At 36.8% G+C, this 25005-nt stretch overlaps 1 protein-coding gene across 3 annotated transcripts in view; it reads right to left on the bottom strand.

Moving 5' to 3' along the window:
* LOC150094093 (calcium/calmodulin-dependent protein kinase kinase 1-like) overlaps window positions 1-25005 on the bottom strand; it is a 349079-nt gene that overhangs the window by 75025 nt on the left and 249049 nt on the right. For all 3 annotated transcript variants that reach the window (XM_090412062.1, XM_090412063.1, XM_090412064.1), the window contains 2 exons: window positions 8909-8987; window positions 1680-2436 (listed from right to left, as the gene is read on the bottom strand). In XM_090412062.1, coding sequence (XP_090268188.1) covers window positions 1680-2436; window positions 8909-8987 — 836 coding nt within the window. The remainder of the gene's footprint in view (window positions 1-1679; window positions 2437-8908; window positions 8988-25005) is intronic.

Genomic DNA, 25005 nt, shown 5'->3' with positions numbered 1-25005 from the left:
CTTTTCAAGGTTAAGCAAAGCACGCAATGTCACAAAACAACAGCTTAGCATTCTATGCATGAGAAACTTGGACCACTTCACTCTACACTCATTATTACATTTTACGCAACCCCCACTACACTTTTTTTTTTTTTTTTTTTTTTTTTGTAGAAGAAAAATTTCCGACTTATTTACCAAAATGCACGCAATGTCAAGATTGTAAAACCTTATTAAAATAACAAAAACATGAGTTTGGAATTTATGTACAGTTAAGTATAAACAGAACGCCAAAAGTAAAATGTGGATCGGTCGTTCTCTAGACAATTGTTTCTCCCATAAAAAGGAGAGAAGGTAAAAATAATCGAAACGTAGCAAACAGTTCGATAATTGCCATCTTATCAAAGTGAAGATAAGAAAAATTTGCTAAAGACGAATATAGTTTTTTTTTTTTTTTTAGAATTGTATTTTCGAATCCCTTTTTACTTTATTTATAGTCTTGTCATCTACTCTTTTAAAAGCTTCTCGATAATTTTTTTTAATCACAGCTATTTTTTTAAAGTTGTAATATTAAGTTTCATTTAAAAAATAGGCTGTTAGCTAGTGAAGAGATATTACAAATTTATTTTTCGTATCGAATAATCATTTAGGTGATTAAAAATGGTTTTATTTCTTGGAAGCAGAGTTGATCGTCGTTTATATTAAAAAAAATATATTAAAAATGTACAAAAGCTGATTTGACCTAGGGCTGTATAGTATTAATGGCGTAGTATAGTATTCGAATATCTCGTCGGTAAATACAATGTGATAATAAGACAGATTCAGTACAATTCCTGCCTTTTGCTGACAAGAGGAATATTCCAAATCTTTTTCCTACCTTCTACTACGTCATCTGAACTTTCTTCATTTAAAGCATAAATAAAGGACTCGTCTCTAAAACGTTTAAATCACCTGGCTGCAAGGTATGCAGCGGATATTCTCGTTTTATTGTTACTTTCAGTCATCCTGATTCCTGCAAATGTGAAGTAATCCCCACTTTACGTTTAAAATGTCCCGGAATGCATTTCGAAAAGTAAATAACTTTCGCGTTCTTAGTTTAAAATATTTCATTAATTTGGCTTCACCAACAATAATAAAAACACACACACGAAGATGGAAACAACTTTTCAGTGTCGCTAAAGGCAATTTGCAATCCAAATGGAACTGTTTTGACTTCACTATAAGCTAAATGTAAGCAGGACGCAGAATATTTTTCCGCCCTCGAGAACTAAAAATTGAACGGAAGAATAAGTTAAGGAAATAATACTGCAGAGAGAGAGAGAGAGAGAGAGAGAGAGAGAACGAAAATAACTTGCTGACAGCAGATGCAAAGTGGTTGATTGAAAAAGAAGTGTTGCATATATTATTTTTTTTTCAGATTTCTTTGCCATCCCTAACATTTGTGAACGGAATACACAACTGCGCCCCCTTGCGAATGTCATCTGCTGAACTTCTGGAACAAAAGTTAAAACGAACAAAGAATGGCTAAGTCCTTGAAGGTCTAATCAAACGCATCTTGCCGAAGGTTACGCGACGTCCTTATTGACCAAGTGTCACATTCATCTTGCACGGTTAAGGGAGTAACCAGATTGAACGTCTTCATACCTTGGGGAACACAACGAACGCTCTGATTAAGTGATCAATCAATCTACAAGAACATTTACCTGTCCTATCGATCCTTTGAGCCTGTACTGATTCAGCTGTACGTAATCCGGATGCGTTTCTATGGATACACGTCGACTCTCCCGCGGCGTATGCCTCTTCAGATTAGGCGACGAACTCGGAGAACAGTACGGAGAGAAAGGCAACGAAGGATAGATGGGACGCTCGAGGCTGCTATTGATAACCATGTGACTATCCTGAGATTGACTATAAGTAATCCGGGGTACGCGACCCCTCCCGCAACGAGCAAAAGTCCTCGCACTGTCCCTCAGACCCCAGAATTCGATGGCACCTTCGGGAATCTGACTCCTTTGTGTTTCTACTTCTGGCATGCAGACGTTCACAGGAAGTGACGTTTTCCTAGGCAAGTGGTATTTCCTGGGCTTGGCTTCAAACGATAACTTATTATTAACGCTTTCCGCTAAATCTACGCCGTCTATACAGTTGCGGGTCCCGATGGATGAACGAAAAATTTGCTCTTTAATACACTTATTGGGAGGGGTGGATGTGCAATTGGCAGAATGGTCATCACGCACGAGTGATGGGTTGCAAGAAGAATTGATTTCCTCCTGGGGCTTGGTTTCGTTGCTGTGTAGCACCTTTGAGTGATGGTCGTCTGTGACCACTCGAGTTGACGCCGACACTGGCCGCGTTCCGTTTCCTTGAGATGTCATGCCCATCTTGGAGTAGCCATCGAGCGTAGGCCTCTCGGAATTATCAGCATCGACCTCTTCTCTGGAGTCCTCCACGCGGTTCCGTCTGAAAAAGAAAGAAAGAACATAATTGAGCACATTACAAGTGAAATTGACGTTTCAATATTTCATTTCTATCAGGAAAAGGCGGCAACTGTGAAACGTGCTTTTTGCATACAAGCTAAATACACTGCTCATTTTAGTAAGCAAATGCTAGATCGCTAATGCGCTATAGCTAGAATTTCCTCGATGGATTCTTAATATCGAAGTATCGGCGATGCCTTTAGGTTGGAAAGACCGGTGATCGAATCCTTCCATCTATGACGCGAACCACCTCTGGCCAGAAGAAAGCAATTCACAGACATACTCAACTGGCCTCGTTGCCTGAGTTACTTCCGCCGTAAATCCAGAACAACCTTAATATTGAGGAGGATTCAAATTCCTGATAATCAATGAAATGTAAGTGGTAAATTACTGGATCTTATTTGACATATGGAGTTTTTCGATAAACGAAGGTATAAGTAAAATATTTTGATGTCATGTCAGCAGGTTGAGGATTTACTTACTGGTCCTACAGGACAGCTTTCTGTTGAGAGTTTTGGATTTCGACCGGAAATAAACTTAGTATTGAGTTATAAATACTTAAGAAAAAACATCATTTGGAAGCAATGGAGACGACTTTTTTTTCCCATTGAGAAGACAGGAACAATCACCAAACACGTGATCATGATATAGGCCAATATGGAGTCAAACGTGGTTCTTTCCATTCTGTCAGTTTCTAGAGGAAGAAACAAAACAGCAGCAAAGAACATCGAAACCGATTAAACTGCGAAATGCATTTCTCTTTTCTCTCATGGGCAACTTTTAAACTACACGTTCCAACGCATCTTTTCTCGGGATATTTCAAATTGCATATCTTTTCTCTCCTTGCATTCCAGCGGTCACAAACGTAAATTTACTCTGAAATAGGATTCAAATTCCTACTCAGTATTAATTCGATTCTGTGTGACTTGGGCTAATCCAAGGCGAATCAGGAGACCTGTGCAGACGCGGTGATGATACGAGATCGGATTTGCAACTGCCAATCGAAAATTCCTCTACGTTACACGAGTATTCACTTGCAGACATGCTCTCTTTGTGCATTGTGACCTGCGGGAATCCTCAGCTGAATGAACGCGACACAACCGAAGAAGGTAACACCCGAATACTAAAAACTAATACCGAGCGTCGACTTCACTGCGTCAAGAGGCGAGCTTCGCTTCCTCCCATGTGGACGAGTGCCTCCTACACTAATAGGATACTCACCAAGCGATTCGTTAAATGCAGAGCCAGAAAAGAACGCACGGACAAGGCACGCAAGATTTAAAGTGGAACCGAAGGGGCCGCTCGTGCACTCATTTGAAAAGAAGCGAAAAACTCGTTCCGAATTGTGAAAGAAATAACCTCCTTTGAAATGTTGAGAGGACTCGTCTTTCCTTCCATAACCAATTACATCAGTGAGCACTCCGACTTTTAGCTGTCGTTTTATTTTGAGACCAACCCCCACCTCCAACTGAATGCTAATGAAGTTTCTCTATTTTCTTACCTAAACGGAAATCGAAAAATGCAGAGGTTGATGAGTGAGCATCTTTCGAGAATAACTCACCCCCCCCATCATTTTCTTTGCGTTTTAATTCCTCATTCTCTTTCCCCGCCCCAAACAAACAGATGAGCAATCAGAGACAAAGAAAAAGACGCATCCGTTTGTTGGGAGCTTAAGAGTTGGTTAGGAAATAGAATTTACTGCTAAGCCTTCTACGCTGATTGCTATTTCCGAAGTAATCTTTCTTCATTTGTCTCTACTGACGCCAAAGACCGACGTACCTCATTAAAAATCTGCATTACTTCCAAGAAAGACGTAAAGAGAGACAAAAGAATCCGATTTACCGGAGCAGAAGACAAACTCCGGTGTCATTTTTATAATGCATGTTGTATTAACTCGCAAAATCACGCAAAAATTCTTCACTCGAGAAAGAATTAATTGCGAGCCCAAAGCAACGTTTCGTCTGTGAAAACAATACTCATGCGTTATATTTTAGGTGATAGTTATTTTTTATTTTGCAGTTGCGTACTATTCTGGGATGGCGTATTCTTTCTTTCTCTCTCTTTTCCGGGAATGATTTATCAACAAAGAATAGAAAGAAAGCGTGTTTCATACCGCAGGCGAGTTCTATTCTTCGTTGTACCCGCGTAGATGGACAGATGGAGGAAAGAAGAAGAATCGTAATTGAATTTAAGTCGGAGCGTTACTGTGATAAAAAATGACCCAAACGAAGACCTAAACGTAACCTAACGTACAGTTCGGGTTGTGTGCTTTAGTTCCAACATATTCGCCAACAGAAATTCATCAATTTTGTAACGACATGAAAGACAGCACACGTGAACGACGATGTTTCCCTCATCATACAGAATCCAGATCACCAACTGTGCCTATTCAAGAATAGTTTTTTTTTTTTTTTTGCTTATAAAAATACTAATACATACCGAAATATTTCTTTATTTCTACACAACTATATTAGATTAAGCCTCTGTAGCTCAGTCGCTACAAAGGAAGCCCTTTGGTCGGAAAGACCTGGGTTCGATTCCCGTCCAAGAAGTGAGGGAACCTTTTTTTGGTCTCTTTCGACTAAAGGTCAGTTAGCTGGTCTCATCGGAGGCAGGGGTTTTTTTCGTCCGCCAAAACAGCAAATCGGTCTGGTGCAGCTAACAATGCAGCTAGACGCAGGACACACCGGGAGGTACAAGGCTAACCACCTTATCCTCGAAGTGGTCGCGATTTCAAATCGTAATAGGCCATGCCTAATACAAACTAATTGAACGGGCCACTGGAGCCTAATATACGAGAAAGGAAAGGATGGTAGCTTCCGCAGCACCTCGCTTGATGGTGGATGAATTCAACATCAGTCACAAAAAATGGCGGACAAGCCGTGCATATTTCACTGAATACGCAGAGAGTTACGTAAACAGCAGCTGGTACTACCAGGAAGGCATCCTTGCTTCTTGAGAAAATTAGAGAACAGTAAAAAAAAATAAAAAATAAAAATAAATTCAGTCGCTTTGTTTCTAAACACTTAGCTCCCACGTAGTACGTAAACCACACACACACACGCACAGACAGACAGTGAGAGATACTTCATTAAACAAATACATATTTCATTTATTTGTTTATTTTGTTGGAGATTGGATTTCACTTCAAGTAGTTTTACTGTTATGGTTTCTTTTCTCATAACTGAGAAACTCATCGTAGAAGCGTGGGATGAAACTGCCTTCAGGTGCGAGCGAAACTTTGCGTGTTTTCTCTTAAGGATAGCAAGTACGTGTATTTTCAGATTTTCTTTTATTTTTCCTGTTTTGAGGAAAGGAGTGTCGGAACGATTTGTCTCAGTGCAGACACACTTGAGAGATAGATAGATGAGCGCTGTACAAAACACAGAAGAAGGTACCAGTAATGCGATTTCGCAAGCTATTTTCATATGGGAAAGAACTCTTCCACTTAAGAGTGCTCAAAGTTCCTGCTACGTAAATGTTCTTCCTATAATGCAACTCATCATGGTGTGAAACATCACATTTGATTCTGCCCAAAATTATACGTCATTCAAATTCTCAGATTGAGCAAAGCGGTACAAAAATATTTCCAAAGAAAGTACAATTTTCATGTGCTCAACAGTCTTAAACGAAATTATCGCATATAGCAATACAAAAAGAGAAATGGTTAGTCTAAATCTGGAATGGCCAATAATACCACTACATGACTCTTTTGAGTCCATTGGTCTGCCTTGATGAATAGACGATGCATTCTAAAGAATGAATTCATATTCCCCGGTTATTCCGAGATGGTTGTAATTAAAATATGTTATACTATTTCAGATATACAGGAAACCTCGCTTAACACGAATTCTATATGAGCGATAATCAGTTAGCGCGATTGAGTGAAGTGATACTATTTCTCGCTTTAAGCGAGTGATTAATCAGCTAACACGATTTTTTTACATTACGCAAAATTTTAGGGTAGGTGAAAATTTTTTGTCGTCAATCTGCAGCGAGTGGAAAAGCTGGAAGTCACTAAGAGACATGAAAGTGGCGCTAGTAATACAATGATTGTGCGAGACCTGGGATACAATGAGTCTACAGTTTGAACTATATTAAATAACAGCAAAGAATATAAAGAACAAGGAAAAGTATGCAGAATAGAAATAGAAGCCATTTAATGATCGAGATGGAGCGTCTTCTATCACTCTGGATTGAGGATTATAACCAAAAAAAGAATACCTCTAGCACAGGGAATATTCAGGCAGAAACCCGGTCTTTTCAATGAGAAATTTTTCAAATATTTCAATGAGAAAAATTTGGTCTCATTGAAAGAGACCAAATTTTCAAGAGGAATGTGAAAGATTTACTGTGGGTTTAGGATGGTTTGACCGTTTTTAAAAATCAAACTGGACTGTATAGCGAAAGAATAACTAGGGAATCTGCTACTGCTGATAAAGTTTCCTGAAGAATTGCAAAGGATAATTCAGGAGGATGATTATGACAGTCTGCAAATATTAAACGTCGACGAAACTGGTCTCTTTTGGAAGCGTATGCCAACAAAAACTTTCTCAGCTAAAATTGAAGCATCTCAACCAGAATACAAAATATCTAAAGATCATCTTACGCTTTTATCAGGAGGCAATGCAGAAGGTGACTTTAAACTCAAGCGTATGTTAGTTTATCGTGCGCAAAATCCAAGAGCTAACATTATTGAAGAAATCAGCACAATTAGAAACGAACTTGGATTTAATGAACTGGATAATGGAGATGTGAGACACTTGCTCGATTCCCATTCAGAACAGTTCAGCGAGAATGATCTCCTTCAACTAGAAGAAAAGCGGGCATATAAAGAAGAAGAAGATTAGTACTGCGAACAAGAAGAGAATGTTACGACTAAGAAGCGAACTGAAAAAGAACTTGAACTAGTTTTCAATCATATTGAGTATGCGAAGGAAACTTCGTTTGATGCTGATCCTGATATGGAACGAAGCTTCGAAGTCAGCCGAAATCTTGATAAAGCGTTCGCCAGCTATCGCAAATTGCATAACAAGATGAAAAAGGCGAACACGATTCAAACATCTTTACTTATTTTTTTTTGTAAAAAAAAGTAGCTCAATCAAAGTTTAGACATGAAATAAAAATTTAAGCAATTGATTTTTATTAACTTTGATTTTGTCCTTTAATATAGCTTATACTGTATTTTTTCCCCAAATTTACACTAACTGATGGATGAATTATAATTATTCCTATTGTTTATGTATTTGCTCAACGCGATTTCGCTTAGCGAGCATTAATTATTTATTATTTTTATTATTATTTGTCACCTCCAGGGAGTCAAAAGAGTAGATGACTACATAGAGTAGATGCCCTCCCATCGAGGGAGGGCATCTACTCTATGCTTCCACCACTCACAATCCACCAACTGACCGCAACTACACCAACGCCATCTACCTCCGACCACCATGATTAGTATTTCCACAGACAATCACAAACACCCATGCCCACGGCGGGATTCGAACCCGCAGCCTCTTGACTGGAAAGCGGACACGCTAACCACTCGGCCAGCCAGACTGGCTGGTCCAGTTTTTGATGGATTAATAAATCGCGTTTAACGAGGTTTTCCTGTATCTATTATTAACGAAACGGTGTATGTTACTTATGAGATTTGTGATACTGCAACGGGAGGACAAATATGTACGACTGAATTGCACTGAACATTATAAAGTTTCGAGGTCCAAATAAATAAACTTAAGTCAAGAAAAATTAGTTTTTTATTTTTTTTTATTTTTAAATAATGTGAATCTCATCCACGAAAAGTTGTAGACCTATTGCACGTTACAGGAATTTAAGAGTTAGATCCAGACAGACCCTGCTCTGGAGGCTAAACATGGACCTTTGTTAAATCTCTTTAGGTATCCAATGCGAAGGAGAGTGGTCTCAAAACAGGCGATAAAATTCATCTACCACCAAAGATATTCACAAAACATCGATGCCAGTGAGATTTGAACCCAAAAATCAGTTAATCGAAGAGTGGAAAAACTGTCAATTCTCCAACCATGCTATCTAATGGATTTACATAGTAGGTGGAATTTTCTGTTTTCCATACTGGAAAACCGTATGAAATTTAAATACTTTTTTAGCATGATGAAAATCCAACAGAAGTACTATAAATAATTCAATATAGTTTTATCAACTCTTAATAGTATTGATTTTGAAATTTTATGGCAGTTTTATAACACTAATACCCTGAGCTGTTAAAATGGCGAATTTAATTACAATCAATAATTTATGGTCAATGATAACATTGTCAATGGGGCGTTAGTTCTCAGAGAGCTTCTATAGCGCATTCGTTAGTTCTCAGAGAGCTTCTATAGCGCATTAAATGAACCATTAGTTTATAAATTAGATTTGTGGTAAGGAAGGACACATAAAAATAACTGACTATGTAACAAAAAAAAAGTAATACTTACCGCGGTATATCTCCAATCTTAGGGGCACGAACCCGACGTCCACCAGCCTCTCCCCAGGACTGACACAAGCAGCTGGCTGCTAAAAGTAAAGGGAAAAAAAAAAGAGATGGAGCCACTGTACTTCGCCCTGTTACATGTTAAAGTATTGCTTAGCTGCGCAAAGTTGTCTCAGGCGCATGTTTGCTGTTGTAAATATTTGAATTATTGACTAACAGTTGAATTCTGTCCTGTTGGACTGCGCCATATAATTATTATGAAAGTAATATCGTGAAAGCGGCTTGCAGGTGTGCAAAGGATTAATAACAGCCTTCTTACCTTGCATCCTCGATACAAAAAAAAAAAGTATGTTGTTTAAACTGAACGAACCAACCGATGAATGCGACACCTGCACACCTACCGAGTTCAAGCAGGTGATGGATATTAACACAGAAAAATGTAGCCATGGTGATGTTGATATGACAACACAAACTAACTTTGTAACGTGGCCTCTTTCCTTTGCCCCTCGCGTGATCGAATGCGGTCGACAGTTCCAATGTGTGTGTGAAATAGAAACTGCTTTAAGTGCATAGCAAGGCCACGTAATTTTAAATTTGGAAACAGGCATGTCTGTCACACAAACAATTACAGAACAATCTATGCTTTAGTTGCTCGTGCATCGCATTTTCCTCATACAAATTTAAGAATGCAAAATATGAAAATACAGATATTTAGTCTTAAGAAATAAATTAAAAAAAAAAGTTGACGTTAACGTAACGTGATGAAATTAACGTGAAAAAACTGACTCAACTCTTTTGCGAGATTCCCGATCTTCCTTTCCACAAATTTTATTTCCTGCTCTGTTTAGTTCCTCATCACTTTGTCTGTTATTTCCATATAACAGCTTTCTTCCTTTGACTAAGAAAGATGCAACTTTCTGCTTACGTGTTTCCATGGCGACAGAAGTTCTGCGTGCACACACACACTATAATCAGCATGCTTCTGCTGTCGTCCCAAATATATAGTCAATAAATAACGATATCTTTGGGATGTCAGTAAAGACCTGATCATAAATAAAAAAATCACGTCAAGAAAAATCGATGACAAGCGACGTTCACGGAAGGGTCGCGTTTTAGCTCAACACGCTAATAAAAAAATAAAATAAAATAAAGCACCATTATATATTGGTGTGCTACGCGCGCTGAAGGGCTAGTCCAGTGATGGGGAAGTATAAATACGTAATTTATACGAAAGAAACGCAAAAGCATCCAAATAGAATTCTGCTCTTCCCCAGTTTTTTGTATTAAAATTGTACTGCCTTAACTAGAAAAATTTTATGTAAACGATTTTTTATTATTATTTACACCTTGAATCGTTTCTTTTAATTTCTGATTTTAACGCACTCATTAAAATTCGGAATAAAACAGTTGGCCATCGTTGTCAACATAAGTTGACTGTCCGCCTCTACATCTTAATCGAGTAAGCGTTTCGTATACAAAGTAAATAAATAAAGGAACAGAGCGGGTTACTCCGACTTACCTGTTCTTTACTTCTTCCACAACTGATTCGTAGTTCACCCCATTCTGGTTCTTCAGGAAGCATACACTTAAGGTATCTTCAGCCAGTGTAATGATGCTGTCTATGCGACAATGCAATACCTGGCATTTTGCCAACCAGTTGACTGCAGCTCAATCAAATATATATATGGAGCAAACAGGACACTACGATACTTCTTTTCTCTCCTTATAAATGAATTAATGAAATATTGCTTTTTTATTGGTTCTAATTACAGATGATGGTGTCTACAGCTCAATCCAATGGTGCTTCTACAATTTTGGCATATTCTTAAATTGCCTAACAAGTAATGTTATTAACAAGGTTGTTGATCGATTTATTATTATTTTATTTTGTACCGAATCTTTTGAATATAATTTATAACACGTGATAGCATGACCTCCACCTACTTTTCTGCCCTAGGATTTTAAGCGCATTTTTTGTCATTTCCTAAAAAAAACTAAGAAACACTTTTTCTCTTCAACATTTTCGAAAACAAGCACATCAATCTTTTAAGTAACAATGCTGGTTTTCAAAATGTCTTGGCCAAACTATTGTTAGTAAATACTTGCATACATTCAGCTTCGTTTGTATTCATTAACAGTCCATGAAAAACAGAACTAAATAAAGCCTTCAGCAGATTATTATTATCAACCCGAAAACACCTGCGAGATAAAGGAGATGCTTCATAGATTATCTTTCGTTGTTTTAATCTTTTTTCAGGGTGCACTCTAACTGCATGGTCGCAGACAGTGATTTAAGTGGAAGGGGTCAGATAATAATGGATTTATTTCGTTCGGTGGCCAATTCAGTACTTGATTACACCAGAAAGATTACACTTTGTTACACGAGAAAGTAACTCGCGATCAATACAAAAACTTGAGCATGAAGGCTTAGATTTTGTCTTTTCAAATACCTTTTTTTTTTTTTTGTCCTCTCACGCAGTTTATTGTGTTTCCAGGAGCTCTAAACATTACAAGGCATGCTGAAGCGGCGCGTTGATATTCAATTCGTTATGTGCGCAGCACGATTGCAAAAAAAAAAAAAAAAAAAAAAATTAGAATTTAACTGACCAAACACGTTAATAATCACGTCCTGAATGAACACTACCGAAACCTGAGATTAATTATACCGAGCATAATTAAATCAATAACTCATTTCTGCTGAGCTAACTTCAGTAGTGTATAGCAAGTAATGACAGAGCTTCATATCACGTGATCTCTTGGTTTCGTTTAATTTGAATATTCTAAGAAGCTTATCTATCGTCAACGGTGGTAGTAATCTAAAGAAAAGTTATATTTTTCTTCAGCATGCATTCCTTTTATTCCGTGAAGATGTTATGTTAGAGTTAAAGTCATTTCCCCATCGCTGTGGACGAAGATAGGAGAGAGAGAGAGAGAGAGAGAGAGAGAGAATCGCGCTGGTGACCTACCAAAATGTGCATCCAATCAGAAGGTGCCGAAATGAGCTTTCGACATCCATTACCTACGGAATATTCGTTTATAGGATTTCCTTTCGCTCGCACGATAGAATGGCCGTTCATATTTTTCCTAACAGACGTTATTCAGAACAGAAACAAATGTCAACGAAAAAAAAAAAAGATCCAATCCACTATCATTAATAAAGTTTGTGTTTTTGTTTTATACCTCAGTTTTCGAAAATTCTGGAAAGAAACATGGATTTGGTGTGGGATGGGGAGGTGGAGTTTAACGAGTTTTAAATTCCGTATGACGCTGAACAAACATTCCGTGCCTGATTAAAATTTTAGCCTTCTTGGATCGTAACATGTCAAACATTCGATTTCTTTCGAATACAGAAAAATATTTAATTAATATGAAAATCTTACCTATTTTTAGCCTCTGTAATGTGGAAGTGAACTTTGTAAAAACGGACGTTCGATGTCCCCATTACTATATACATGAATATGGACATGCTCGATGGTGTGCAGCTACAAAACACCATTTCTATGACTAATGTAGCAAAGAAAAGGACAGTCATTCTCAATACAAGCTAAGTTTATTATTCTAGCGCTTCTAAATTTTCTAAACAATCATTTATCTTTCCAAAGGACGCGTTGAAGAAACTAAGAGGAACCCAATTTCATCTACCCAGTCATTTCCGTATCCACCAAGGTGTTCACTTGTCAATTTTGTTTTTCAGTCGGTAATTAATTCCGTGACTTCTGCAACAGAATTACTCTGTATAATCCCGAAAATAAAAATAAATGACCATCTCTTGGACAAGTGTGCATTTAAGACACCACGCTGTATTACCATTTTTAATTACGACATGAACATGTGAGGAACGTTAAAAAATGGGCAGAAGAGAGTGTGAACGTCTCAACTCAGCAACAGTGACATTAGTGGAAGGGAGAACGGTTTGTCATTGTAATGTTTTCGCTGACAGCACATTTCCAGAGTAATCAGAGAAGATTAACAGCCGTTTGTACTCTGCCTAAAGAAACTAATTGGTGGAATGCTGATTAAAGCAACTTTCTTAACAGTAATTGCTCAGAATAACAGCAAAAAGCTGTTATTCTGAGCATTAGTTTTCACTTGGTTATTTATGGCGACAAGAGAACAAAACTAATGGTTTTACCTCGAATAATAAGCTGCAGTATGAAAGGCAAGATTACTGCTTTGCATACATTACGAGATAATGAAAATTTTAGTTAATGTCTTAACAAGATCCACTATCATCAAAACGTTTTACCCTTTTGGATTGTAAAATGAGCAAACGCAGAGAGAGACTTTCTTAACCTGTACAAACGTTCATATATCCGAAAGTACAGAACGAGGCAGGCCCATACGAGACAGGCTTCATTCGGAACTAAAAAATGAGAAGCTGTAGAAGGTTAACTGTGCTGAGTACAAGTTAAAGTTCGTCTTTATGTTATTACGCTTCTGATCGATTACGTATAGAAAAGAAAACGGCACACACAATCCGATGCTCGAAACTAAAAAAAAGAAAGGGCTGCGTAATAAATTATTGCTTTCATAAATCGGAATGAACAATTTTTTGAAACGTTGTAGACTACAAAACCTTCTTTAAGTTCGTTATCTTAATAACTTTCGCACCTTTCCTTGCTATTATCTCCCATTCATTCACTCTTTCAAAAAACACGATTGTACACGTGTCCAGCAAAACACTGCTGTAGTATAGCATAGTTCGAGAAACTTGTATTTCAGGGGAGGGGGATATGCTGCTTTGAACTCATATTTAAAAAGGAACGAGTTTACGTTTAATTAAAATGAATGTGCTTCTCCCATTCCGACATAATCTTAAGTTCGTGTTTGTTCGATATGTAATTTGACATGTTTCCCTTTCTTAATTAAACTCGAACTAAAATTCAATTCGCGCAGGAAGTGTTTTGATTGCTTCCTTTTCAGCTAAAATTCCGAGAAATGTAACGCCAATTTAATTGATATCAAAGTTGGAATAAATTGTACGCGTGCTCATGATATTAAGATGCGTTACTTGACGACTGTTAATAAATAAAAATAAGATCAGCGCGAGATTACGTTCGCTGGACTATTATACCGAGGGAGAGATCAAAATCACCGACGCCCAAGAGTACTCATTGCTTGGTGTAGTGAAGAACGGGTTCGTATTTTCATCTTCATGGAAAGTGATTATTAAAACCGGACAATAACAACAACTGGCTATCTTAAATATTAAGTTCAATCAAAATCAGTTTCCTGTCCGCTTGCACACGAGGCTAAAAGCGTTAATATATAAGGTTGCAAAACACCTACAATATACAAACCTAGAAAATCAATAAAAATAGAAACAAATCCTATCCCACCTACAGTACGAATGTCCTATAGCCTTACAAATAAAAACTTTTCTTGGGCGGGAGCCCCCCCCCCCGCGTGAAAATATCAGTACCGTAGATGGCTAAGAACTTTTTAATAATTTATTTTTAAATTATTAAAAATAATTTATTATTTTCTTTATTATGGATACGCATAATAGAGATTTCTGTAAAACTGAATATTCTGTAGCAACGAGAGCGAGAGAAAGGAGGTGAGGGGGCAGCTGTTTACAGTATCACAATGACACTCCTCTATTGTAAAATATTCTAAGGTATTTCTACTTTAGAAAATCTGGCTTAGAGAAACAGATCATATTTTGATTGTAAGACTGTCCTGAGTTTTACTCGAAAAAAAGTCATCCCCTGACACTGTAAGAATTACTGGAATATCCAAACTGTAGTTCCTCTTTTAAGTTAAATGTTATCGGTTGGCCACTTTTATTCGGAAAAGATAATCAGTGGGATGCCGAGCACCTGGAAAATACAGAAAAACGATCAAAAACTCGATTTTTCTTATCGGATCTTCCTCTTCATTGGTGGACACTTCTACAGAGTGTATCATTCAACTGATTTTGACCCAGTTTGAAATATTCTCGTAGTTGTTTCTGACACTGCTAAACGCTACCCGAGGACTTCTTTTGTACAGAGTTTTACGTGTCACATCGTTCAACCCATTTTCACCGAACTTAGTCGTTTGATATCTCTGAAGTGCGCCTGAGGATTTCGGCTCAACGGGACTAAAATGAAAAGTGGGTATAGCAGAGAACGAGTTAGTTGCATTTCGTTTTAATTAAAGTGGCGGACCCTAAACGACAGTCAACTTCCTACCTTCTCGGTACTCAACTACCTTTTTTTTTTTAATACGATATTCTCACGAGTTACCGTACTGCAGACTCCTGACATTACGCCAGCAATTACTGATCCAACAAATTTACTTATTATTGTGATGTTTTTTTTACTATAGTGTATAATTTCGGTAATCACCAATATGTATATTATAGCTTGGCATATTTTCAAATCTCATAACATCAACTCTGGTGTAATTGACCGTGAAGGAAAGATATGCCGAAGAGAAATGAAAAAAAGAAATGCAAGTATTCCCGTAGAACTTTTTAAAGGGAAATGGTCATAAAAAGGTTAACATCCTAATCTGCAGTCCAGAATTTATTCATGAAGCATCTAAAGCATAATTTCATTTGAAATCCTTTCCATCGACGATTGCGTTTGCCAGTTCAGTAATTTACACTCACTGAACTGAATATATACGAGTACATTTGTTAGTATTTATTGAGACACTGCGAAAGTTTTTTTACACCGGCCTTAAACAATCTGATAAAAGACACCCGAATGGAGGCATGTGCTTATGTTCTTAAAAAAAAAAAAAAAAAAAGAAACTATTAAAGAAGCAGCGTGCTACCTTGTAGAGTAGATTACAATGAAATTACTTTCGCTACGAATATTAAGCTTTAATTGGAACTGCGGAGTAGAATGCCCTATTATAGTGCAATGGCTCATACTCTGTTCTACCCTGCTCTGTCTGTAATAAACATACATTACAACTGAAATAGAACGAGCTCGGAGGAGAGATGCTAAACCAGTTTACGTAATCCCAGGAAGTATCGAACAATAGCAATTTTGAGTCCACTGAAACAAAAAGAACAAGGAAATAATCTTCAACACTGAAGATCAGAGTTGCATGTTAAACCTCTCGTATATCTATTCAGGTTTTTTTTTTTTTTTTTTTTTGTTTTTTTCTCGTGAGATAACTGAAGCATCAAGTAATTATTGACAAACCAACGTTTCGACAACACCAAGCTAACATTGTCAGATGTATTTAACAATACGTAGAATCCAAGATAAAACAAAATGACCTGGATAAGGATAGTCACGTGCATGGAGGGCGACGGTGGCGCTCTTTGTGGTTATTCCTGTAATTAATGATGACGGGAAGATAGTGCGGTGCGCTAAAATCTTTTCAAGTTCATACCGCCGGTTCTGTTCTAGAATAGATTTTGACGCATCGTTCCATATACCCGTCATTAGCTTTGCATAATTACCGCAAAGAGCGCCACTGTGGCTCTTTGCCTCAGATAAATATTAATTTTTTGTCAGTTAAATTATTTATTTGCATTCCAATGTCTACGTCGTTTTCTCTTCCGTAAACTTCGACAAGAATCATTTTTAACAATTTAAAAATGATTAGACAAAATAACTATTCGAAAAAAAATTTGTTTTCCAGTTAATAAATCTTTTACTAACAAACGGTTAACAGTAAGAATTGAAGTACGCAGCTATTTCAATACTTTCTAAACTACATCGTAATGTTCTGAATAGCACAATTATGAATAGCACAAATGTCAATGCAATTAGTGGTGTGTTAACGTGGACTTGTAAACTTATTAAACTGCGACTTTTAACAAGTGGGAAAAGAGTAACCTAATCAGGCGCAGTGTATTATTAAATTCGTCCCTTCTGTGGTTCTCTCTTCAGTCGCGGACTGCTTAGCTGAACATGATGGATATCGGGAAAGTTAATTTATGAATAAATGAATCACTGACTGGGGCGTTCAGGGACTTGTGACATTTAAGAGATGTGAAAGATGATGTTTAAGGAATTAACACAAAACAGCTGACCATTTCTTAATTCAGAATACAAGTTTGATATGTGTATTCGGAATACACTTATTACAAACAAATAGCATTATATTTAATAAGCTGCAGATGTAACAATTTCGCCAATTTAATAAGCTGCAGATGTAACAATTTCGCCAATTTAATCACGTGCAGTGTACTCTTCATATGGATCGTGATGTTCTTTGTTAAACTGTGTCAGTACATTGCTGGATGAAGGCCCCTAGCCAATTTTCTCCATTCCAGTCTCTTTTCACCTCTCAGGTTAGTCAAGGCACCATAATATCCACACACACACACACACACACACACACACACACACACACACACACACACACACACACACACACACGCACACACAAAAAGCATTGCGAACATCCCTTGTATTACTGATCGACAAAAATGCTTGACTTTTTTTCTACTTTCCAAAAAACTTGACCAGACCACTCAAATCAGAGAGGACTAATTGAGTTGTCAAGTTGATGGATCACATAAAACAAGTTTATAATGTCTACCGAAATCCGAAATGAAGTTTTCGGAAGGAAGCGTAAACTCAATTTCCTTAATGCAGCTACGCCTTCACGTGTTGAACTTTGTGGTTTGAAAACAATTTGCAGCACTACCGATTGGCTACTTTAATGAGCTGAAAGCTTTCCCAATAGAAACAACGATTTTTTTTCCCGAAAATAACGATTCTGTTTCCCAAGAAACGAAGTCCAAAGCGGAGAAAACAAGAGTTCGCCGCCAGTAATTCTCACGTAGAACGAATTCTGTTCCCTTTCACGAGCCACTACCAAGAACAATTTTCGGAAGTAGATATTCGATGCGAATTACTAAGCGTAAAATACAGCGTCAAAAAAAATTTCGTTTCGAACTTGACTTAGCGTGGAAATCAAGCGGTGAAAAGTTGGTTCAGTGCAACACCATTCGTCTGTAATCTCGAAGAATGGGAGTTAGGCCTAACTATCGCGCTTAGCATAAACTAAAAGATAGGCAGAGTTTGTGGGATCCTGAACATCGCTTTATCAAAAGTTCTTCATTAATCTTCGTAGGCAAGGTTCACTTTAGCGAATCTTCTAGTACGATATCGACAACAGCTCGTTCTGGTTATTTCTTTTAAAATGTGACACAGAAATATAGAAAATACTTGCAATTTGCCTAACATTATCGTTTTCTAAAAAATTGGAAAAACTATTTTCTAGTTGAACTTTTACATTTTTCGCATATTTATTTTTTGATAATCTGGCACTAAAAATGCACGAGAGTAATGCTAAAAAATGTATGCTAGTATGACAGCAAATTTTTGTATAAGATTGCCTTCTGTGCAATGGCAATTTTTTGGCAACTTATACTTGCCAAAACATTATCCTTGAATAAACAGGAATACAATTTCTTACCAAGTATAATTTTCTTTCTAAGTGAAAAAAAGTTTCTGTAAATTAGCAATATGTTAGATGGCTCCATTTCATTGAAATATGTTACCCTTACATAAATAGCTCAGTTTTACAGAATATTTCACATTTAATTGATGTAACAAACAGAAGACTGCCGGTATATTGTGCCTTTCGATTTGAAGCAGGCCTAAGTTTGATTCTGGTCGTTACTCTCGTCACGACGAGAATCGAAATTAGGCCTTTTCAAATCCAAAAGGCACAATATACCGGCAGTCTTCTGTAACGACGAGAATCAAACACACACACACATATATATATATACATACATATATATATACACACTAGGGGGCTCCACCCCTGACGCCTACGGCACCCAGGCCCCCGTGTTCCGGACAGGTAGGCCAGTTCACCTTGAATTCCGATGACTGGAATTTTGAAGACTCGACACTCAGGGTAGCCCCTGAGTTTCAAAAACGTTTCAAATAACTTCAAAAAACGTTACAAAAAAAAAAAAAAAACGTTACAGCCTACATCCGTTTCAAGCCGATGTTACATCCGTTTTTTCCAATTTCAGTTTATCATTTTATAGTATAGAGTGGATTTATAGTATAGAGTAGATCTACTCTATTCTATAAAATGATAAGCTGAAATTGGAAACGGATGTAACGTCGGCTTGAAACGGATGTAGGCTGTAACGTTTTTGTCAAGTTATTCAGGGGCTCCCCTGAGTGTCGAGTCATGGGAATTCAAGGAGAACCGGCCTACCAGTCTGGAACATGAGGGGGGGATTGGGCGCTGTAGGCGCAAGGGGGGAGGAGCCCCCTTTTGAAAACTCGACACTCAGGGGCTACCCTTAGTGTCGAGTCTTCGAAATTCAAGGAGAACCGGCCTACGAGTCCGGAACACGGGGGGGGGGGGGAGCCCCTAGTATATATATAAATTTTGATTCTCGTCGTTACAGAAGAAAAAGAAAAGCCCATATATATATATATATATATATATATATATATATATATATAGGCTTTTTTCGTTTGAAGGTAAGTTAGCCGATCCCATACAGAAACTCAAGTTTTTCATCCCACTTACAGGCAAATCGGCTTAAAAAATCAGCTTAAAAATTGGATTAGAACCCAGCCCTTTTCAACATCCAAGCTAAGGTATGTTTGCTTGGAACCTCAATCACCCTGATTGAGGTTCCAATCAGGACTGCAACCCATTTCCTGTGATCGTAAAGTCCTTGTGAAATGTGCCACTAAAATTACGTAAAATTTATAATTGTATTCAATAAGTCTGTGTAGTTCTGTAAAAAAAAGGTTTACATCCATAACGCTAGGCCGCCGGAAGAAAGACCGTTCTAAGTTCGATTATAGTCGCCAACTAGAGGAACTTTGTCTAAGCCTCTCCTCACCCTGTTCCCAAGTTAGTCGATCTCTGACACTGGTAAGCAGATTTATTTTCTCCATGGAAACTTGGATTTCTCATTTGGTAAACTTAAAATTGATCGTAGAACCCACACCATTTCCGACAATATATGCATCAGGGTTCTATACCACGAGACTGGTGTCTGCCGTACTCTCTTCAACGGATGCCGTTTAATATTATTGATAGCCAAGCAGATGCCTGACTCAAACTAAGGGTGGAGTTGACTTCCTCCTTCCCTATCCCCCTTAGTCTCGTAAAGTTAGACAGGTTTAGGGAGACAGATACTTTTCTCCCGACAGAAAATGTGGGCGAAAAAGGAAACCTACACCTACTAGTTAGGAAAAGCAAAATGAGGCCCAAGTCTGTCTGCTGTAGAGAACTTCGAAAAAGTTCTTCGAAAAGAAAAAATAGAGACTTGGCAGTTAGTAAGATTAATGTTTCTGATAAGACAGTCTGTTGAAGATTGTTGGAAGCAGGAAGGACTGCCCACAGACCAATAACGAAAATAGCTGAAGGCTATGCCAGAAAAAAAGAGGCTCCAGTGTGCAAAAATGTACAAAGATTGAACTCTCGAGAAGTGGAAGAAAGTCATATTCTCTCAAATGAGAGCCATTTCATTGTATAAGGAGAGCGACCACCCTACGCTCGCAAATCAGCGGCTGAGAAAACTTTTCCCACCCACCTTCAACGAGCTCCTAAACTCCAGCTAAAAAGATGTTCTGGGGTTGTTTTACACATGACGGTCCAGGATCGCTTGTGCATGTTGATCAGAGGCGCACCAGTAGTGTCCAGCACCTGTGTGCAAAACTTTAGTTGGCGCCCCTATACCCCTTCCAAAAAACCACTTTATAAAAACGTATCAGTGAGTAAAAATGAAATACGAAATATGTTAATTATAAGTTTATTGAATAAAAAGCAGAAATTACAAAAAAAATTATAAAAAACAATAAACATACAAGAAAGGTACAAAAAAAAATAATAATAATCTGGGGAAAAAAATAAAGTAAATAAATAATAAAATAAATAAATAATAGTAACTTACAAGTATATAAAATAGGAACATATTAAACATTATTGGGTGAAGAAATAGTTAAATAAATATTTAAACAGAAAGAAAAATCACTTAATGAATTGAGCTTTTCTAGTTTTCATTAATGAAAATTCTCGAATAATATCATGTATATCAAGATGATCCAAAATATCTGACTCTATTGAGATAATGGCAAGATTTGAAAGTCTGTCTTGTAGCATTGTGGAGCGCAAGTAGTTTTTAATAATTTGAAGTTTATAAAAGGACCGTTCCGCAGATGCTACAGATACCGGTAATGACAAAAGAATCCGAAGAACAATTGTAAAGTTGGCATAAACTGTGATTAAGTCGTTTGAATAAATATACTTAATTATCTGATTTATATATAGTTTTTAAAATTAGAAATAAATAGTTGATTGACAGTGTAAAATTTCTTCGCATAAATCGTCTGCGTCAATGTCTGAATGATTCTCACGTGTTAATTTTTATCGTAACTTTTTACAAGATAATAAATATTCTTTATTTCGTGAAGTACTTAACAAAAACTGAAATGAATTCATATTCTTTTAATGAAGTAAATCTTTCCTGCAAAGTTTGTAATGTTTGATCTATTATGGAGAAAAAAAAAATACTTTAAATGAAATTTGAGGAGCCACTATATTTTCATGTTCGTAATCAAATTGTGTTGTCTTTTTACGTCGCCTCAGTGGTCTACTACTACAAAATACAGATTCTGCGTCAAATTTTGCTGCAATTAATTTTGAGCTTTCTACAATTTCTTTGAAAGTTTCATCAGACCTATAATCATTTAAAAATTGATTTAGATCATTCAATGCATCTAAAGTAAGTTGGAGATTCACAGACGTAGACTGAAGTATTTTGCTGACAAAATTCACTTTATTTAAAATATCATACCAAATCTTTGGCGCCTTTACTATCCTGGCGCCTGTGTGCGTCGCACACATTGCACATGTGGTCGGCGCGCCCCTGATGTTGACGGTATGGTGAAAAGTGACCAAGACTTAAAAATATTGGAGAAAAGAGTAGTCTCACAGATCCAGAAAGACAAAGAACTCATCTTCCAACAGGTTCTCGCTCCATGCTACACTTCAAAAAAAGTGAAAGGGTTCCTCAAAAATCACAACATCCAATTGCTTCAGTGGCCTGGTAACTCTCTTGATATTAACCCAATAAAACATTTGTGGGCCATAGTGAAAAAGAGACTTGGAAAATTAAATTGTGACACAAAAGATAACTTAATACAATCCATTATAAAAGTATGGTATCGAGATGCAGAAATACGAAAAATGTGTTTTGCGTTGGTAGAGTCCATGCTTGTGCGAATTAAAGACCTTATTAGGAACAGAGGAGGTTATAAATTATTAGGTAAAGTTGGAGTTTAATTTTGGTACTTATGTTCTTGAGAAATTAAATTTTTCTTTAAAATACGAGTGTTCGGACGAATTTGTTTGCTACTGCATGCCGTAATTTTGTATTTTTATTCCAAGTTGAAAAAAAAAAAAAGTCCATGGCTTAAGTGAGTTATCTAACATCAAGCAGTTTTGTATTTCAACGAACGGCAAATAGATGCAAAAGTATATTTGATGCTATTGCTTATGCTCAAGAATAGTTCTGCTTTTTTGCTTTGGATTTATTAAGATGTCACATCTCAATCTAATGATACTAAGAAGAGATTTAACGAGGTATCATCTTTCTCCCATCCCCACATAGGAAGATCATATCTGCCAGATTTTTTTAATTTAAACTCATCTATAAAAAATATAAAAAAATGGTATTAAACAAAGTTTTTCTTAAGCAATATGAGAAATGTATTCCATGTACGTACACATAGAGGATTATTTTATAGACAACATCAATACGAGCGAAAGAAATCCCTAGTTTAAATTTCTTTCTTTATAAAGACGATCTGTATTGTTACTACAGAAATAAAAGAAATGTTTATTTTTAATTATTTCTTTTTATGAAAAATTTGTACAAAGTGGATAGCGTTATCTCAAATTACACATCAAACAGAATGTCTAAGTATGTGTCACTTTCTAGAACAAACTGGAAACTCTAATAAACTGTTAATGACTTCCAGCACCATCTGTCGGTGTCCACTTCATCGAATTTCTTTATTGCGGCTTCTTTAATTTCCCCGCCTTTGGAATTTTAATTACTCGATCCACATGGCAGATGTCAAGATGGTTAACGCACCACTTGAACACAGTGCATTGTCCACCGGACTGGGAAATAAGGTCACAGAAGCGACACTGAACCCGAAATAACACGTGATATCTTGGCTATATTATTACAATATTAAGAAGGACAATGTTTGCTCACCAATGACAACGAAAACAGCTTTCAATGGTAATATTTTAGGACTCTCGCAATGCTTCTTGTCAAAAGTCGAAAGCTTGCTGCTTAGCTATTTGCTTATCGAGGTTTCAGTTCCATTTGAGAGCTTCTCTCTCTCTGTACACAAAATTACAACAAAAGGAAACGAATGCACGCACTCGCACACGTGGTTCACCAAAGAGATGTCCCCACTGGGTACTGTGTTCCGCAAATGCAAGGATGGTCAACAGTGCTACTGATGGTATCGGATTGATAAGTGGAATATTTCGCAACCACTGCTTGAGCTTTCGTATATTTATTCTGCGGATATATTTACTTATGACAAGGCACTCGCTGTAAATCTTCCCTGTTAAAATTTCATTTCGTGCTAGTACAAACATTGGTGATGCTATTTATTTCTCGCTAATGCGATTTCTTTTCTGAAAAGAAGTCGTCCCAGAGAATAGTCAAATATATCAGTGTTGTTATAGAGCAAAAATTTTATTTTATTATATATATATATATTTTTTTTTGGGGGGGGGGATTGGCTAGCTTTCCTGCCAAAAAAAAAAAATCTTCCTGGAAATATGACTGAGTTGTGCGCGGATTATGTTTATTAAATTTGAAATACTGAAACTCGGTAATTAGAAGTTTTTTTTTTTTTTTTTTTAATGGTGCCACGTATTCTTAAAATAGGTATACATTCTTCGTCCTTAAATTTCCTAACATATTGTAGGATTGGCCTGTCGATTTTATTCTCTCATGATAATCCTAACCACTCTATAGCTGGAGAGAGAAAAAAATAACCCAAGTTTCCTTAATAAGAAACTCTATGATCCCTATATTTGACTGATTTTCTTAATTTCTACTAAAACGTTGTAACAGTTCTCGAAGCTCATTTCTTATACCACTGGTGATGCTTAGATAATTTGTAGTCATATGAAAAACTATGAAACGCACTCGCACTACATTATGCCAAAGTACAACATCAACAGCAATAAATATTTACGTCGAAGTAATTAGAAATGCACGCAGGTGAACGATTTGTCTCTTGAGAAATTTAAAAATACCAAATGCAAGCAATGCACAACACAATAACTATCTAAATACAGTTAGGTTTTCGAACCTGAAAAACTAACTGTATTTAGATAGTTATTTGGGAGGGGATGGCGGCATTAGAATACAAAGCAATTCAGAAAACTTGGTTTCGAATCCCATATAGGATGCGAAGAAAAAAAAATTTCCGACTAAAGGCTTTGATTTGCTGCGACTGTAATTCCGAAACAATAACACACAAACAGCCGCAGCGTAGCTGATGATCCATCATTTTAACGATGCAATGCAAATAAACACATGTGTCGTAAATAATGTATTAAGATCCATATTATTATCGAAACTGCCTGCGCCATTACCTGTTCAGGTCACAAGATGCTTAAAAAAGTGATTTAAACTATTATCTTAAGCGTCCGATTTAGACAACGGTGTCAGTCTGATTGAATCGTTTCAATTTTTATTGAAATATTTCGTCTAATATTTCTAATATTATCTAATAATATCCACAGGCGTATCTAAATCTCCAAGAGTTTGATATTCTTGTAGGATATATAACTAAATATAAGTGAGCGTTTATAAAGCAGGAACCCGGAATAAAATAATAATTATTTTAATTAAGAACACACGACGTTTCATCCTAATTACATAGGATTTCTTCAGGTGTAAACACGAAAACTAGCAGACAGATAGTAAAGAGTAAAAAAGTTAACAACCAGTATGTAGTTATACAAGAGACTGATATTTTCAAAATATTCTGCTTTTCATTGTTGATCACGTGTACGCGAATGAGTGTTTACGCATTCGCGTACACGAGTTTGGCTAATTATGGCAAGAATGTATTCCGACAAGTTGATACTTGAGTTTAGATGTTTTTGATTCAATGACAT

Source organism: Typopeltis vanoorti, chromosome 22, assembly GCF_054136105.1.
Source record: "Typopeltis vanoorti isolate ZY-2024b chromosome 22, IOZ_Tvanoo_1.0, whole genome shotgun sequence".
In the NCBI taxonomy this organism is placed as follows: Eukaryota; Metazoa; Arthropoda; class Arachnida; order Uropygi; family Thelyphonidae; genus Typopeltis; species Typopeltis vanoorti.
This window is presented reverse-complemented; position numbering and strand designations above follow the sequence as displayed.